Source organism: Chroicocephalus ridibundus, chromosome 14 (assembly GCF_963924245.1).
Source record: "Chroicocephalus ridibundus chromosome 14, bChrRid1.1, whole genome shotgun sequence".
NCBI classification, from domain to species: domain Eukaryota; kingdom Metazoa; phylum Chordata; class Aves; order Charadriiformes; family Laridae; genus Chroicocephalus; species Chroicocephalus ridibundus.
The window spans coordinates 5373262-5391492 of NC_086297.1; the positions used below are offsets into that span (position 1 = coordinate 5373262).

At 42.6% G+C, this 18231-nt stretch overlaps 1 protein-coding gene across 3 annotated transcripts in view; it reads right to left on the reverse strand.

Annotated features, from left to right (window-relative positions):
* RAB11FIP4 (RAB11 family interacting protein 4) overlaps nt 1-18231 on the reverse strand; it is a 125057-nt gene that overhangs the window by 61897 nt on the left and 44929 nt on the right. For 2 of the 3 annotated variants that reach the window (XM_063351847.1, XM_063351846.1), the window contains exon 3: nt 8782-8870. In XM_063351847.1, the coding sequence (XP_063207917.1) occupies nt 8782-8870 (89 nt within the window). Of the gene's footprint in view, nt 1-663; nt 752-8781; nt 8871-18231 lie in introns of those variants that run through there. The other variant, XM_063351852.1, reaches the window with a different exon arrangement.

An 18231-nucleotide genomic window follows, 5' to 3' on the forward strand; every position in this document is an offset into this window, starting at 1 on the left:
TGGTTGACTTTCTCTCTACAGTTTCATAATAACCTGGAATCTTGGCTTTATCAACCAGCTTTTACAGGTCTTCACGGAACTTTCTTCTGATGAAGCAAAACAAACAAACAAAAAAGGATAAACCTAGTTAAATCAACACTTTTTTACTCCAAAAAAATTTCCTATATTTCAATTTCGCAGCCTTACTACTGAAAATATCCCAAGAAGAACACACTATGTCCCAAAATCTTCCATAAATGCAGCATAAATTTCCCCGAGCAGTGAGGAGAAAAGATGAGAAGCACAATAGGAAATAAAAAATTAAAAACAAACAAAGAAAGAAAAAGTTTCAAGTTTATGAACTGGAGGACAAAGACATCTCATCTTCTCACAAAAGCGTCAAGAAACCCACGAAACGCTACATGCACTGCCTCTTACGTGGCTACTTTTATTGCAGATTCCCCAAAGACCGTATATCGGAGTCCAGACTTATTCACCACCCTCTGACCAAGCAGCTGTATTTCTTTCATGTGAGAAGAGGACACAGTGAGTGCGGTCATAATATTTCTTTTGCTTAGGTTGGTAATAATGCTGTATTCAAGACACATGACAAATTAAAGTGGACAGATTTTCAGTACAGCAAACAAAAGGCAAAAAAGGACTAAACCACAAAGCCATACTTACCTGAAGGCTTAAATCAATAGCGGTGTGACTTCCTTGATAGAAAAAGACCAACTTTTAGCTTTCAGTCATTTCAAAGCCTCTACCCAAAGACAGAGCCACAGCTTAAACTGGTTTATCCATGGAGATACAAGGATGGGAGGAATATTTTGCCATGGCAACCGACAATTCCAGAAAAACCACCCCCAAAACTGTGCTTAGTCAGAAAACCAGCAGATTAAAAGCTTGAAGATAATGCCTCAGAAAGAAAGAATAGGGATGAGACAGAAAATGCCTATTAAACAGAGGTTCTGTCACAGGGATGAGTGACAGGCTTTCAAATGGTAAAGTTTCTGAATGCTATACAAAACCCTACCTGGGCCACAGAACAGAAATAAATACTCAAAACAGAGTCATAGATAACAGCAAATACAAGTGCACAGGGCGACTTTCCTACGGATGCCTAGAAGGACAGGACGGTTGGAACTTCATCTCCATCGCCAAATGACAGCAAGGATGGCTGAACCGGGCAGTCACACTTACACCTGTTTCGAACAACCCAGCCAAATATCCCTAAGAAATGGTAAATTTTGATCCAGACAAGTGCATGTGGGAAGTGAATAATGTTTGGTCCCCTGTTGATTTAAGCTTCTATTACAGGAGGCCAGTGGTTCACCTGCAAGAGCAGGTGCTTAAAATATAAACCAGCTAACTGGCAGAATTTGGGCAAAAACACTGACATACACAAATTCAGCCCAGCTTCCCAACCCCCAAAAGATGGCACTATCTGAATAAATGCTACTGCACTGCAATACTCTCTTCTGAGGGCTACGGAAACTCAAGCAACATCTCTATCAGGTCACCCCCCAGCCCTGGGCAGTCTCCTGCTGGCCTCAGACAGTGGGACTGCATTTGGAAGGAGCAAAGCCCATCTACTGGGGTGTTGTGGCACGAACTGGGTGGGAAAACATTTCCCCCAGCCTGGGAGCTCTTAGATTTCAAAATATTTTCTTGGCCCAGCTCAGGCTGAGAAGGTCAAAACCTCAGATTTTTCTCAAATGAAAATCCAAAACACATTTTGAGAAAGGGAAGAAATATTTTTTGACTAGGCCAGAGTGTTTCACTTCTTTTGTATTCTGTTATATGTGTTTTATAAAATAATCCTCAATCTCTTTTATGGCTGCTTTTGGAGGAATCAGCATTTATTTTGTTGGAAGATGCCTACCTTGCCCCGAGTGCAAAACTGTTCATTCTCTGTACAGCCGTTCTTCAGGGCAGCATTTTGTAATCAGCTCGAGCAGCCAGAGAGGTAGATTATTTTTATGCAGGTGTTTTGTACCAAGGACATTTATTTTTGCATGTATGCTCAAACATAAAAAAATATAATTCAGAATATTGCCAGGTGAAAGCAGGCAATTTCCACGTAAATTACTCCCAAATGGGGGCACGCTGTGCTCTTCATTGCTCTTGGTAACCGTTCACTGGGGATTTCTCAGCAGTTGTAGTTAATGTTGCTTTCTGATGCTTGGAAAAAAAAATAGGAAAAAACGAATTGCTGAGAGTGTTGCCCTTAGAGGTTACAATAAACTTCTCACTGGTGTAGACAGTGTGTTGCCTGTGTATAATCCTGCCTAGTCCTGCGTAGGAACATGAACTTTTTTCTCTCTGTGACTGCATGGCTGTGCTTTATCAAACTTTATCAAGTTTTTCTTCCCTGCCTCTCCAGCAAGGGATTCAGGCAACAGCTACCTCAGGAAGAAGCCAGGGTGCTGACCTAACTCCTGCCAGGGTCTGAGAATTCTTTCTGCTGATTTCAGCAGGGGCTGGGATCAAGCCCTAGGCTGGGCCTCCCAAAAGGAGATCCCTAGAGATGTTGAGCGTACTCATTTCCCAGCGGATGCAGCAAAAGCTGAGAGGAAAGAGAATCTGGCAGATTTAGGAGCACCAAATATAAAACAGACTTCTAGACTAGACCAGGGAGTCCAGGGAACCTTCTGTTTCCCTTGGCAAACCTGAGGGAGAGGCGCAAGCCAGAACACTCTCCAGTTGAAGTACTGGGGGTCATGCGTGTCCCAGGTTTTGACTACTATGGGAATGAAGATGCAGCCTCTCTCCCAGCTTCCCGAGGAAAGATATCAGGATGAGCTGCTCGTAATCACAGCACAGGTCCCACGGCGACAGCAGGACAGAAGAGCCCACCAGCAGCTCGGTAAGGGAAACAATTTGCAAACATGCACTGTGCTGATGGTTGTGTAGCACAAACACCCCAAGAGTCTCAAGCACAGGGAGGGAAGTCTTCACACGCGAGGCAGACACTGAGCATCTGCAAAGCTGAAAAAACAATGGGAGCCAAGAATTACAGAGAGTGTGGGTGGTGGAGAAAACTGGAGGCTGATAAGAAACAGAAAAAAGAAAGCTGTAATTTGTGGTGTTTAATATTGCTTCTCCTTAGCATGTAGGCTGTTTTTTTCTCTTTGCTTTGGTTGGAAAAGTATTTCCAACTTAATAACACCTCAGCTGCTTTGCCTCTGCTAAGATAGGAGTGTCTCTGCCAATGCTACCACAGAAGGCAGGAGGAAAGATGTAGTTTGCGTTACCAGTTAGGCAACACCTGGGTTTAATGTTAGGAAAAGTAATACTGAGAAAACTCTCCTGACAAATGAGGTCAATCATTTTGCCCAAGAGCACTGGTGACTTGATGGTCAAGGTGGAGCCACTGCTTCAAAACACAGCATATATGAGGTGAAAAATACAAAAAATTCTGGTTACAGACCCTCCAAAGTTTCCCCACTGGATCTGACATCCTTCACGCAAACTTTGCTTCAGCTTCCAGAAGGAAGAGTGAGCTCAGTACAGCAAGGTTACACAGACCCAGAGCAAGCTATGGGGGAAGACACTTTGTTAGGGGCTCAGCCCTGCTAGGTCTGCACCAAAGATAAAAATACATCAGCAGTCAAGCTCTGAAGGATGCGTGGTGCTTGCTTAAGTAAAGATCTGCATTAACTCGTGGTATCAGGTTAGTAGTATTACGTGACTGTCGATGTCTTAGTGGTGGACACCACCCCAAACTGGGCAGAACAGGCTTCTGGGAAACTAGAAGTGATAGGGCAGATGTTTCTTGAGCTCAGGTAAGATGTCATGTCTTTGCTTGCTCCTCTCTGCTGAAGTGACCCAGAGGGATTTGTTCACTAGGAAACTAGCATTACCGCAACCGGTGAAAGGGATGCCCTCAGCGGAAAAAAAGGAGAGGTTTATTTAACGTGGGAACAACAAGAAAAAGGAACTGCAAGTTTGAGTTCAATAAAATATTCAATGCTTTCCTGGGCTTTGCTTTTCAATAAATAGCAAGAGACAGCACAACCTGAGATAATAACTGCAATTGCAGGCTGACAAAGGAGACCTATGCAAATGGCCCTTCACCTTTCCTCAGTCCAGCTGTGTCTCAGACTACTATGTTCTTCCACAGCCTAATGAAAAACCCATTTGGATCACAGTCTTTTCCCAGCGCCAAAAGGCCCCCTGTGTTCTGCCACAGGTGTTAGCAGATATCCTCAAGCAGCTAGTGGGGAAAAAACTTTTTTCAGAAGCCAGTGGGGGACTCCTAATTGCTACTGAAAATATTTTCAAAGCAGCAGACCAGTTAGTAGTCTCAGCTCCATCCCAGAGGCAAACACAATTTATTTGTCATGTTTCAACAATTTTTCTGGTGTTCATACAGTGTAATTAATCACTTGGCAGGCAGGCGAACACACACAGGACTGAAACGGCAGCTCATTCTTTGACATGCAGCAATCATCCTGTACCTTGTTAAGAGGCAGATTCACTCTCTTATTTATAGGTGACAACAGCAAAAAAAAGGGAAATCAGCATCTCGATACACTGATAATTAATAAGAAACAAATATCCTTGATTAAAACAAGGACCCTGATATTATTGTATCTTACAATATGCTTTTCCACTGGGTTTGCATGTACAGCATTTGGCATTGATTTCAGATTAAAAGGCAATTACTCACATGTAAAAATACATAGTCTGACCCTTCATGAGCACTGGAACGGGCTGCCCAGAGAGGTGGTGGAGTCTCCATCTCTGGAGACATTCAAAACCTGCCTGGACACATTCCTGTGCAACCTGCTCTAAGATGACCCCGCTCTGGCAGAGGGTTGGGACGAGATGATCTCCAGAGGTCCCTTCCAACCCTATGATTCTATAAGCAGCTACTCAAATAGGTACCCTGCTAATTGGTGGCGAGAGGCTCTGAGATCTGTCATTCAACCTCCTCTTCTGTCATCTATCCGCTGATCTAGACACCGGCTCACTTCAAACCTGAACAGCCAAAATGCACCAGGTGCAGAGCTGAAAAATCCAGCTCCTGTTGCTGATTCCCATTTCCCCAAACTTAGGTGCTCAGACAGAAGAGCACCTAGACCCAGGTCACTGCTGCTCAGTGCCTGCAATGCAAATCTCAGCCAGGGAGCTGCAGATGCAGCCAGCCTAATTCCCTCTGAGTCCTGTGGCTAGCGCTCCTGCTGGCTAGGTGCCCGGGAAGGCCCGTAGCCAGCCATTCGGAAATACTAGACACAGGCTCTTCGCTTAGTTTAAGCTGGCTGAATCTGGGTCTGGGTTTTCATACACATACTTCAGCTGTGGACTTTCTGTTGGGTACCATCTCCAAAAGGCTATGCAAGGGCTCTGAAGTGCTACCAGATGCTTGCCACAAAGCAAATCCTGCACGCTGGACTAGGGAGACTTTTGTCTCCCTTCAAACTGGGGCCAAAACAAGAGTTGAGGCCACAGCAGCAAACACCGTGAAAGGCATTCAGGATCTATAAATTGGCTTCTGGCAAATTCTGAGTGTTTCTATTATCTCTCTAAAGGGTCTAAGAGACAGAAATTATACTAATAAAGAGCACTTGACTGAAGCAGTGCCTCAAATGGAGCACAATACAGACCTTAACCTAATCAACAGACTCTGAATTCATACACAGAGGGGAAAGGTTTATTTGTAGGTCCCGGAGCTGAGAGGCTCTACAACTGCTAACACCTAACTGCAACCCCATCCTCCTAAGTTTCTTTGGACCAGCTTTCTCTGCATGTGCTAACATACTCTCTGCAGCATGAGTCAATGCTGATGGAAGTCAGTGGGAGATTTCCCACTGATCTGAGAGTCCTGTAGTAACAGTGCGCTGCTCTTTGCTTTCTGCATGTCACACCTAAACAGACTTGAGCTCAAAGGAAGAGCTCTCAGTTCACCCGAAATATCACTGACACAACTTTTCATTATAGACCATTATAAACCTTCCATGGAATGGTCTTTGCATTTTAAATTGCATATACAATAGTATTTTTTTTTCTCCTTTTTGGACAAAGTTTTGATACATTAAAAGCTTGTCAGCTTTCATGCTTGTTTACACTGAAGGAAGAAAAAAAAAAAGTGAAAGCAGACCACTAGAAAATGTCAAATGAAATATCCCAAGCTCCTGGTATCAGGGGATTTTATGTATCAATTTAAATTCATTGCCTCCAGTTGGTTGCAATTAAAGGCTGGAGGCTTGGCAATTTCTTCTTCCCCATTTGACTCGAGATACATAAACAGCTGGATGAGTTCAGCACCTTATTGTGGCTCCTTACACTTCATCCCACTTTTTGGCATTACCTCCACCTCTTTAGGTTTCTGCCTCAGGGCTACGGAAAGCTACAATACAGGGAGTGGGCGCATGAGAGGGGTAGCAAAAGTGAAAGCTGGGGGCAGGGGAAATAACATGTGCCAAGGACAGATCTCCTTTTCCTCTTAAATCACATAGTGAATACAGAGACAGCATAACAATGAACCAGCTCAGTACCTGCCTCTGTGTAAGTACAACCCCTTCAGCGGAATAAGAGAGATGCATTCCCTTTTAAAATATCTATTCGGGCCATCACAGCAGATGTATCCTTCTGCTGCTTGAGAATTTGATTGCACCTGAGAATTAGACAGACAATGCAAAGGGTATACTGGGATGAAAATCAGATTAGACAGGCAACTACCATTTGCGCCATTGGGAGCTGCCCATAAACTTGCCTACATCACCAGGAATTCACACTCAGTATGGTCTGGGAGACGCAAGGAGAGCTCATATGGTTTCAGTATGTGCTTCCTTGGGAACAAATCTCATCAATGGTGATAACCTCAAATACACCTGGGCCTCCGTTCTCCTGTGTTTCATCAGATTTAAAACTCTAACCTTCTGCTATAGTAGAGGATCCTTAAAGCAAGTACAGAACCTGTTCACAGACATTTCCCAGTCTTTAACTGACATCTAGCGAACAGTTTCTAAATTGCATCTGAAAGACCTGGAGATTGTAGATGAAACGATCCCCTCTGGAGGGCAGCTGTGCAGAGGAGCTGTGGGATAAGCATGGGGTGTACAACAACGTGCACTGTTTCCTGTCCTCTCCTTACCACGACAGCCGATCTGCCCTGTGGGCAGGGGGGGAAGAACCTGATTCTGCTCAGAGGCTGCACAAAAACTGCATTGGCCCAATTAAAGTGGGCAAACACAGTGGCTGGACCCAAATGCAATGGTGCTGACCGTTGCAGGGACCATACAGGATGGCTGGTGGACATCAGCAGCCCTATCCAGGAGTGATCAGCAAGGCTTCCAACGCAGCACTGCCAGATCAACTCTTTCTGAACAGGAAGGGTCAACCTCTGACCCCTTTCTCTCCCAGAGGCACAAATCTAGAACTCAAACAGGAAAGTCATCGGCCGCTATCAGGATTAGCAACTGCAGCTCCCACCCTCAGGCCATCCTGGTGGATAGGTGGCAGGAGTGGTACAGTTTGCAGCCATCTCACGCGCTCTCCACAGCACATTTTTGGGTGACGGCAGATGTGAAATCCCTGAGGAATAAAGACCCAACGCCCATGCTGCCTGCCTTCAAAGAACGTCAGAACCAGCCTGCAATGTCTGCATAGCAATAGGGGAACATCTAGTGTTTCCAGAGAGCCTGCTTTCCATTTTATAGCCTCTATCATCTATTGCAAAACAGGGAGCTTGGTTTATGATATCTATTAAGGTAACCAAGCAACAGCATGGTGGGTATCTGTGTCATCAGTTACAAAAAAATAGCATTTTAGAAACAAGCAGAGTGGTGGTGGTGTCAGCCTGCCACAGCTCAGATACTAAAACCAGCCTGTCGTTTTCTCCAAGCAAAAAGAGCCAATAAATCCAGACAAGTCTTCCTTATTAAGAAAGTTTATGACCAAATTCTGCCCTCCTGTTTGCAGTCATGGAGGGCTTCTTCCATCTTGTGACAGACATCTGCACTGAGGTAAAGGAAATGTCTCTACACTTTCTGTATGAACAGTGGACACCATTTTGTGTAACACCATGAAGTGTTGTAACACCAGCATGCTTATCACGTGTCTTTCCTCAGTATGTGAGAATTGTTCTCACACTTCATCACCTCGGAAGGTAAAATGCTTTCCCTACTGATTTCAGGATCACTTGCAGTCTCATAACATCATTGGCATGCAATCCTTATCTGAAGGTACAATGCTAACTGTACCTTTAATCTTAAGACTTTAAATGGGTGGAGGTGATTGAAACCAAAGCAAAATGAAGGAGAAACAAGTAGACCTTGTTAGACTGTATAGACACTGTCAAATTAAGGATACAGATGAAGACCTTTAATGGTTTGAAAATATTCTATACCCACCAGCCAAAATAATATCAAGGTTACCAAAGGTGTATTGTTTCTGCTTCCCGACAGCTGTTGAGTCCCTGTTTATTATCTGCAGAAGGTCTCTGAGGATTTGTTCACCTACAAAGTTTGACTGATTCAATTAGATAAAAATCAGTGTTTTCCACTTGTGTGGTGCCTGCGAGCTTGTACACGATGTCTCCCTTCACAGCCAAGCAAATACTGAGGCTTGTAAGAGGGATGCTATCCAAATCTTAAATACTCTCATACCAGCTGACAGCCACCCTGTGTTAAATGCAGCTTAAACCAGTATGGAAGGCTTGCTAACAGTCATGAACCTACGAAGGACGACTCAACAGGCCAAGTAAAACAGCAGCATTTACAACCACCTGACTACACATCACTCCAGAGGCTTCCTCAGCACACTAACATGAGACAGAATTAGTGCTTCTCTTACCTGGTAATAATAATCAACATACTGTGGCTCGTAGTGTCGAGGCCCAGAGTTTTCAGGAGACAGGACATCTTTTAGTAACTCTTCACAGCCTGGAAAAGAGAAATGAGAGCAAATGGTCAGACTGAAAGCTTATCTTCCCAGAAATTGCATGGACAATGGAAGAAGAAGCACAGGTTTGTAGCTAATATGTACGCACAAAACTTTGAAAGCTAGCTCTGGAATATGTTTAAATAGCTGTAACAAAGCTCTGCCTTTAGAGTTCTGCACAGCACATATTCAGCACATGACACTTAAATAAATGCATTTACACTAATGCTGGCTCTGAGCACAGATACACTCCACTGCAATGAAAACGGAAGCTGAACATTGCTTGGCAAACCGTCCTGCGGGATAGAAACCCACCCCTGACCAACCCAAACCTCTGCAGTCAAACACTGGATTTGCAGGCTTGGCATGAGCCAGTGCCTATTGCCCATTAGTGTCCATGGAGCTGCTTCTGATCTCCTCTGGCCTAAGTGAAAAAGGGGCAATACCTAAAAGTCACAAATTCCCCTTCAAAAAGAGCTCTGTCCCAGAGCATGCAGTGTTTGTCAAGCAAATATCTATGCACTGCAACTGGAGATCTTCAGCTTCTGTGTTTGCTTTTGTTAACAACCACATTAACAGCTCAAAAAAATAAATTTCTGTGTTTCCCTCAGTCCTTCTCTCATCTGAAAACCTGAGACAAATATAGAAACACTGAAATCACCAAATGCCTCATTCCCCATTAATTACCAATGACCGCACTTGATTCTGTTGAGCTGCAGAAGGCAGTAATGTCAGGTCAGGTTATTTTAGAATAACCAGTTTACAGCCTTGGGCCTAAACTGTGTGAAACCTTCTCAGCATGTGCTGTACACTGTCCTACTTGGAAGCTGCAATTATCCAGCAGTATTTCTCTCTTCTGTCCCATCACTAATGCAAAAGAACTGGCTGTGACATTACACACCGGGACCCATTCATGAGGCAGGTGAGCCAGAAGAAACACAGTAATGTAAGGAAGTGTGAACTGCACAGGTTTATACTGTTAACTGATCTTCTGTATTGTTTTTAAAATAGAGGAATAACATCTGCAGGGGTGAAAATACCTTACAGTAATGGAGGGGAGTCCCTTACAAAGGAAAGGAGTACTTAAAAGAACAGAAAAGGTGACCAGATGGAGGAAGCCTAATAGGGGGGATCAATGCGCTGTCCCTGTCTCCCACACACAGGCACGTGTCAGAGGCAGCGCATGGTGAATGAAGCAGCCATTAATATCTCAGGAGTGTCACATGGACAACAGCCAGCAGGACTTTTCTTCCCTTTTCCATCTTCTGCAGCAAAGTAAGATTCTCAAGTGGCACAGAACAGAAAAAAAAATTAGCTATTAATTGCACACTTCTATGCACTTTTCACTTTGCTGGAGAAGTTGGTCACTTCCCAAAGAGGAGCTCACCTGGGAGTAACAATCCAAAAAAATATTTTACTGGCTGATAGAGGCAAGATGTTAAACGTCTTTGCCTAAAGAGGGCATCTTGCTCTGCCTGTGACTCTCATATTTTCCACCCAGCCATGATCCTTTTCTTTCTCTTGGTTTTATCATTGTGTCAGCCTGTGCTTGACTGAGGTTATTCTCTAGTCCTTTTACAGAGGAGACTTCAATTTACTGTTTGTACCTTTTGACATTAATAACCAAAGTTTATTACTCATGAAACTGCCTTGTGCCAGCACCCACTGTGAGAGTCTTTACATGTATGATATGGAGCACCTACTCATTGAGTTATCTCCAGCAAAAAAGAAAATAAATGCCAAGTACTATACAGTAATGGATGTAGATGAGTGTAATGAAGGAGACATGTTTACACAGTTCTAAAAATTCCCAACAATATCTGCAGCCATAATTTCAAGCATTACTTTCCTAATTCAGTTGTACTAACAACAGTGCTTCTAGCTAAAGACCTCTAAGCAGTCAATCTTCATTTAAGCCTGTTAGGTGAGAAGTTATCACCTCCCCCAACATTTTTCTTTGGTGGGGAAAAGTCACAAATGCTATAGGTCTTCAAAGAAGGTTTTAACTGCCCAAAACAAGGGGAGTCAGAAACCTTTCTGCTTTACCTCCTTTCAAAATGCCAGCCAGGCTGGTCTGTTAGAGCTAGAGTCACAAATAGCTCCCAGATCTCCAGGGTCTCAAATCTAGAGTTTAGCTGCAACATGTTATGTGTCCCCTCTTTGCTGTTCAGTTCTTACCTAAGATTAGTCCTGATCACATTCTTTCCTTTTCCTTGTTCATCAAAGCAGACCCCTTCACGATAGCCTTTGGCCATTTAAATTCAAGCCTATACTTTATTCAGTAAAAACACTGGGGAGAAAAGCATTGTCTCCTTTGTACCTAACCTACTTGGGGCGGCCCTCACCACTTCTTCATTAGAGCTATCTGGCACAGTCCTGATCCAGAACCACAGAAGCTAATCGAACATTTGATCCATTTCCAGAACATCACCAGGCATTTAATCCAATTTGTTTACCTAGCTGCATAACTTAAAATGGCAAACAAAGCCAAATATTGCTTTTATTGAAGTCACAGACCAAGTTTCCATTGGCACTGACAGGCTTGGGTGTAGGTTTATCTAGGACTATCTCCTTCTGCAAAGGTGACTTTTTGGTGGGAAGATGTCTGAGTGTGCAGCAACCAGTGCTCCCTGTGGGAGAGGTATGCTTGGCATGCGAGCTGGCATGACAGCTTGGATCTTGTCATCCCGTGGGGAAGATTTGCATGTTATTACACTCCATAAAAAAGGGAAGAAGAGAAGGAAATGCTGAGATTTGCAGGCTTGGCATGAGCCAGTGCGTCTTCCCCTGAGATTACTAAAACACATCATTGCTACCTTGCAGACATCTGAATCTGTTCCAACATCCATCAAGTCAATGGAAAGGTGGCCACTGGCTTCAAGAATCTTAGGATTGTGCTACTGTTTTATTCTTGTTAAGAACTGCGTTTGAAGAATAAATTCTCTGTTGCTCTTTTTCCCTGTGAAGACACAAATCAGAGTCTTCTAACTGCAGAGGACTGTGGTGCCGGTCTTTTCTTTGGGCTACCCCTTATCACCAGGATTACCCCTTATCAACAGGTTTGGCACACTGTTGGGAAATGCATCAGCTTTCTTGGTATTTTTCTGCAACCGTGCTAATATATCTCACCTTTCACTCCCCTTATCTAAATGATAATTTGAATTTTCCAAGTACTCTGAGAGGTTTACAGAAGGGACATAATATAAAGAGGGGAGGCTGGAGTGTCTCAAATGCTGTGGATATGTCTTCTTATTACCATAATATATTTTGGCTTGCAGCCTGTGAAATGCCAGTGAGCTAAATTAGTGTGTCACAGTCCAGACAGAAAACAATGAAAAATCAAGGTTTACTCTGGCAAATCTCAATCAATATGGACATATTAAGGTACTGGACAACAATTTGTACAAGGAGCAGTCTAGCCTGGCACACATGGTGCGCTCTGCTACCAGTACCACTCTTGAGAAGAAACATGCTTGCCTAGGCTTGCAGAACTGCCACGATGGATATTTCAAGCTGTGCAGCAGTATGCACCCAAGGCTAGAATCTGTCCGTAAAAAACCCATTGCAAATAAGCAAAGGAATATCTCCTGGCTACTTTAAGGACATCCTGCACTAAGACATCCCATTATTGCTGTAACTTCATTTTCCAGGAAATGGTAAAACTGAAAGGCACTTACATGGCTGATTAGAGCTATTTCATTTGGATGTCTACTTCTATCATAAGATATTAATGTGCTCGATGTTCTCTATCCCTTGCTATGGTTGGGAAAATTTCCTCATCTACTTTTTTGGGCAGCACTTGGCAAGGAGACTTAGCTGCACTGCAATTGTAGTGAGGCAAGAGACAGAGGCAAAGAGCTAACCCAGGAATAGTTTCAAGTCCTTGCATATTTACTGCTGCAGCTTCACAAAAGGACGCCCTCTTTGGAGTTACACTGCGAAAGGGCTGTGGATTATATGAATCACTGTGCAGGGTGACACATATTAGAAACAATCTCGTACCTGGAGAAATAACTTAACTATCAGATCACAACATGAGAGTAGCAAGAAGCTGTTGAATTTTCTTCTCTGGCTAAAGACACCTGATGAGCAGCACAGAGGCAGCTTCTCTGTGCCACTCAGAAGACTGTTTGACACACAGGCGTGCATCAGTTCTTGTTTAACAAAGCACTGAGTCAATCTCTAGTCTGGTCTGTCAAAATTTGCTGACTTAAAAACTATTTATCCTAATACTAAAAAAGCACAAGCAAACAAAGTTCATTTGTCCAGAACTGAGTTAGGGCGTAGCATATGAGCTTGGAATTATTTGTACTTTGCAGGGCAAAGTGAAGTCAAATGGCAAGTGACCTGTCCCTGGTCAGAAGAAATCGGCTGCAGAACAAGAATTCTAAGTAGCACCGAAACCACTAGGTCATTTATCCTTTCTCTGTAAAAACAGACAGCTAAGATTTTTCCTTTCTAGAAAACACCTGGATAAGAATAAACTAATAAACTCTCAAAACACAGTGCTGGCTGTCCAGAGGCAGGACCGCATCACCTTTAGTCCCAAGCAATGACAATAAAAGTGTTTTACAAGTCACTGAAGGGGAAGACATGAACCTTTAACTTTTTCAGTTCGCTCAGGATGCCAGACATTACTTCTCTTACGAGATAATTTTACAAATTTACCTTCAGTTTCATTTTAAAAAATTTGGTTTTAACACCCTAACAAACCCTCAATTTGCAAACAGACATTCTGGACACAAATAAACACAATTGTAGCAAACCCCTTTCCTGCAAATGCTCCAAGAAGGAGATTTAACCCATACTGCATCAGGCAATTTTCACAGGCAATTAAGCAATTTTAATACTATAGGAAATCAAATCTGGTTACCTAATTGAGTGTAGTTGGTTCCTGGCATTTTTGCTAAGAGCAATAGCTTTTTACTTTATCTACCCTTGGATCTTTAATGGTATATTAGACTAATTTATGGTTTCAGGCTGTATTTAGTGAAATCTAGTTGAGTCTTAGAAAACTCTGAAGCACCTTTAAGAGTAACAGACTTCAGTTCATTAAACAGCTATAGCGTATTTTACACCAGGAGAGCTCAGCTCTTCACATTTACGTGACAGTCCTTCTCCTTGGAGCTACCACAAGTACTGCTCTTGTCAGTAAGTTTTCTTAAAAGAATAGATAAATTCATCAGATCATCTCCAGTTATGGCATACTGTGAAGTCTGAGATCTATAGCTACCAGCCTAAATGGATTCATCAAGACTTTGAGGTTTTCTGCAGTGCTTACTGAAATTCCTGTGCTAGTGCAGTTGTCCCGGTCTTAGGTATCGGTGTATATAACAAATACCGGTGTCTGGCAAATAAAGATAAACCCCTTTTACATGACTGCAACATATCCATCTCCTATTCCATGCTGGATCTTCAGGGCAAAGCTGGTACAGTACTATTCTCAGCTATGGGACTGCAAATTACATTTTAAAGTTAATGAAAAGAGATAGTCACAACTCAGCACTGGTTTTGTGAGAAATATATTTGTTTGGAGGCTCTGAATCAAACTATAAAAGCAAACTAAAAAAAATCTCCAGTGAAACAGAAGGCCATAAATATTCTGCTTTGGAAAGCTTTGTTTTGGAAAAAACCCACTGAATTTTATACTATATTATTTTCATATTCTTTCACAGTCCAGGTAACCTGTCACAGTCTGAACTACCAGAAGAATCAACTTCCCTTTTTGAACATTTCTTTAAAGCTTTGGGCACATCTGCGTTCGTGGAATTTTCATCAAAATTGCTAGGAACTCATGCAGAAACATATCAACTTTTTAACTTTTATCTGCTCACATAAAGACTGCTTCTAGAAGCTTTCCAACCAACTGCAGTAATTAGATGCCTAAAGATCCAGGGAAGCACAGAGATGGGTTTTTGAAGGCATATAATGGCCTGTGTTACTATTTTGAAGATTCAAAGGTTGCTATTGCTGCAGGCGGGGAAGCATATAAATTCACAACTCTGCTTCTTCCACACTGTTAATGAATATGAAGGAGCTCCTACAACTCTCCATTTCCAAATGTCGTAACAGAGCATAACTTAAACATCCTTAAAACTTCTACAATACAAGGAAAAGACTCTCTTGCTCCAGGAGAAAAACAGGCTGTACGATTTCATATGAAAAAAACAGTGATTCTGCTAAAGCACAAAGATTCATTATTGCAGAAATGCTCTGTGCTAACGTGGCTCAGTCTCTCTCATTATGAAAGCCACTACCCTCCAATTAGTACACAGTGGTCAGTGTTGTTTTCATGGTTAAAATAAGCTATAAAGTCAGAATACATTTGCCTTTATCTTTTAATTATGCATTAATTTGTATTCATGCCGTACCCTCTCATCTTTGTGAGCTACACCACCAAGGTCAGCAGGGGGAGCTCACCCTTTATCTCTCAGGGTTTGGGTTTTTTGAAGTGAAATATCAAAGCAGAGAGACTATTGGAAAGACAACAGAAATCTTAAAATAGAAGGAACAGGTCAGACTTAATTAGAGCCTGCTAAACACACCAAGAGCCTGGTCCTGCAAACACATGTGACTGTGGAACCTACCAGCACGCATAGCGCATTAGAAGTAACAGTTCCACTCAAGCCTTTAAGTATTATTACAAGTGGCAGAAAATATTTATTGGATCAGTACAATAAATTCAGTACAGAAAAAATAGTCATTGGCTCCACTGAGCAAACAGTAATGGATCCCATGCTGACCCTGCTGAAATCAATGGGAATTCAGCCTTTGAGTGATGTCCTGGCTGCTCTCGAAGTCTCCAGGCAGTGCCACTTCTTAGACTATACTGGCTTTGACACAGCTGCTAAGTAAGAGGCTACAGGTGTTATTTCATGGCAATTGCTCTCTAGACTGATGCAGTTATTAGAAATAAAGCCACACAGTGAGCAGATATAGAGGGCAGCTTCAGCAGAAGTAAAACCTTCATATTCTGGCATTCCAACGAAATTGCTTCACAGCTTTAAATTTGATGGCAAGGCTGTCCCTGGCAGAGCCTTATTGCGTGGGGAAAGCAGCCTAGACAGCGGGGGCTCAGCACAGATGCTGAGGCAAAGTCCTTTAATCCACAGAAGACCAGCAAAAAGAAGCAAAGCTTTCCATAAATAGGAAGCACCCTGCCTGTCCAGTATTCCACCCCAGAGACACAGTGGGAGTGAGTTCCTCCAACATACTTCTCCCCTCTAGCATAGATACCTCTACTTGAAAAAGTCCTCTCCGTCACTTCCAAAGGTCCCTGATGTTAGTGAGGCTCCTCAGCATGCCCTTCCCCAGTTCCTGCTACTCTGCAACTGAAGAAGACTAATCGTCTTTTACACCTGACAGTCCCAGCAGCTGCTGTGGAGGTACACGACTCATAAATTATTGTCTTGGTTTGAGGTAAAACAGAACCAATTTTCTGATTTGTAATTTTACTTTTTAGCCGGGCCTCTTCTATTGTGAACACTGTTCACTCTCAGAGTGATAAGACCTGATTATACCAAGGAACAGTACGCACAAAGGCTCTTGTTTAGACTTATTGCTATAACGACCAAGGTCAGCTCACTTTGCCATTTTGCCCAGTTAGAGGGTCGGAAGCAGAGAAGCGTAGAGGGGTCCCACCCACAGGGAGGAGCAGATGGGACTGGTGACCCAAAACTGACCAACAGGGTATTCCATCCCATATGCATCACACTCAGTATAAAAAGCTGAGGGATCAAAGGGGCAAGGGGGCTCTGGCTCTTTTTTTCTTCAGTGGACAACGTCTGAGGAGTGCCCTGTCTGTCCGTCTGCCTTTGATCTTTATCCGAGCACTCCTGACTCTAGTTCTGGAATTCAGCTCCTGTCCGTCACTGACTCCAGTCTGGGACTTTCTCTGTGTCTGCTGGTGATGCGATCGTCATCCTGGGAGCTGGATACGGTTTTGTATATATTGTATACTTTTTTTGTTCTCTTTAATTTTTATTATTCTATTATTATTTACTATTTTCTTATTTATTATTATTTTCATTAAAGTAGTTTAGTTCTTTTTCTAAACTCATAAATCTCCTTATCTCTTCCTCTCCTCTCTGAGGAGAGAGGGGGGGAAGGGCCATCTGTCGTTCTGATCGGCTAATCTGGCCAAAACCACGACAGTTATGAAGTTTATCAAGCTCAGAAGCACTAAGGAGGAGGCAAGACTTGATGTCCACTTGTTAAGGAACACAACACTTCATTTGTACCATGCAAGAGTGAACAATGCCCTGGTTTATGGAGGAGAGAGGCTAAGCTGCAGATTTTAGATCCAGGGTTTGGGGTTTCTCCTTGCAGTGAGAGCTGCTTACAACCAATTACAGAGCAGACGCTGAACACTCCGATGTTTGGGATTTTTTCAGGTTCCAACATTTAGCTTTTCACTAAGATCCATGCCTAGATCTTAAATGCTCATATCAATGTCATTAGAGGTCAATTCTTTACTACTGAGATTTGAATCTGTTGTTCTAGATGCTTTAAACAAATTCAAGGCACTGAACAAGGCAAGTACCATAAAACCACTATATCACCTCTGTGCAACAAAAAATGTCTTCAGCATACTATAAAAGGCAAGCATCTATGAGACAAATTAATTTGAAGTCTCATAAATAAGAAATACAGCAAGGCGTTAGGATAGTAAAGCTTGAATTTAAACATTTGGTTTCCAGTGCTAAGAATAACACAGTTTCATACTCCATTACTGAAAAAAACCCACTGGATTTATAGTAGGATCTCATTTTGCTCTATTAATCTGATTGCCCCAAGCAATTGCAATAGGCTGAGATGTCAAAGAATCATATTTAAAATCTGTTGCTGCCAAGACAAATTGCTTTTGTTTGATAACAAGCCTGCCCCTACCCTCAGGATGTGGCTGCACTGAAAAGGGAGACGTAACAATATGGTGGAGGCTTTCCATTCTGAAAGGTAGATACACTCTTTCTGAACTTTAATATGATCAATTTCATTTTTAAGAAAAGTATGGCTGGTAACTAAAGACCAATAAAACTTCCATGCTGTGAGGTGAGCAACAGAACCAGGTTTTCTGAAGAGATGCTGTGAAAGAACGCATAATAAGGTCTTACCAGAAATAGATGAAACTGCTCCTGCAATCACTTGGCACTGACACTGTGTAACTGTTGACAATGCTAATGATGTGCTAAGAGAGCTCTAGGTGATGCTGCAGAAATGGATGATTTCTCTGTATCTGTTCACATATGCATACTAATATCCATCGACTATATGATTTGGACCATACCTATAAGATGTTCCACTAGGGGCTTTAAGCTATACATGAAGTTGGAGTACAAGGTATTCCGGAGACTTTGATTCAGT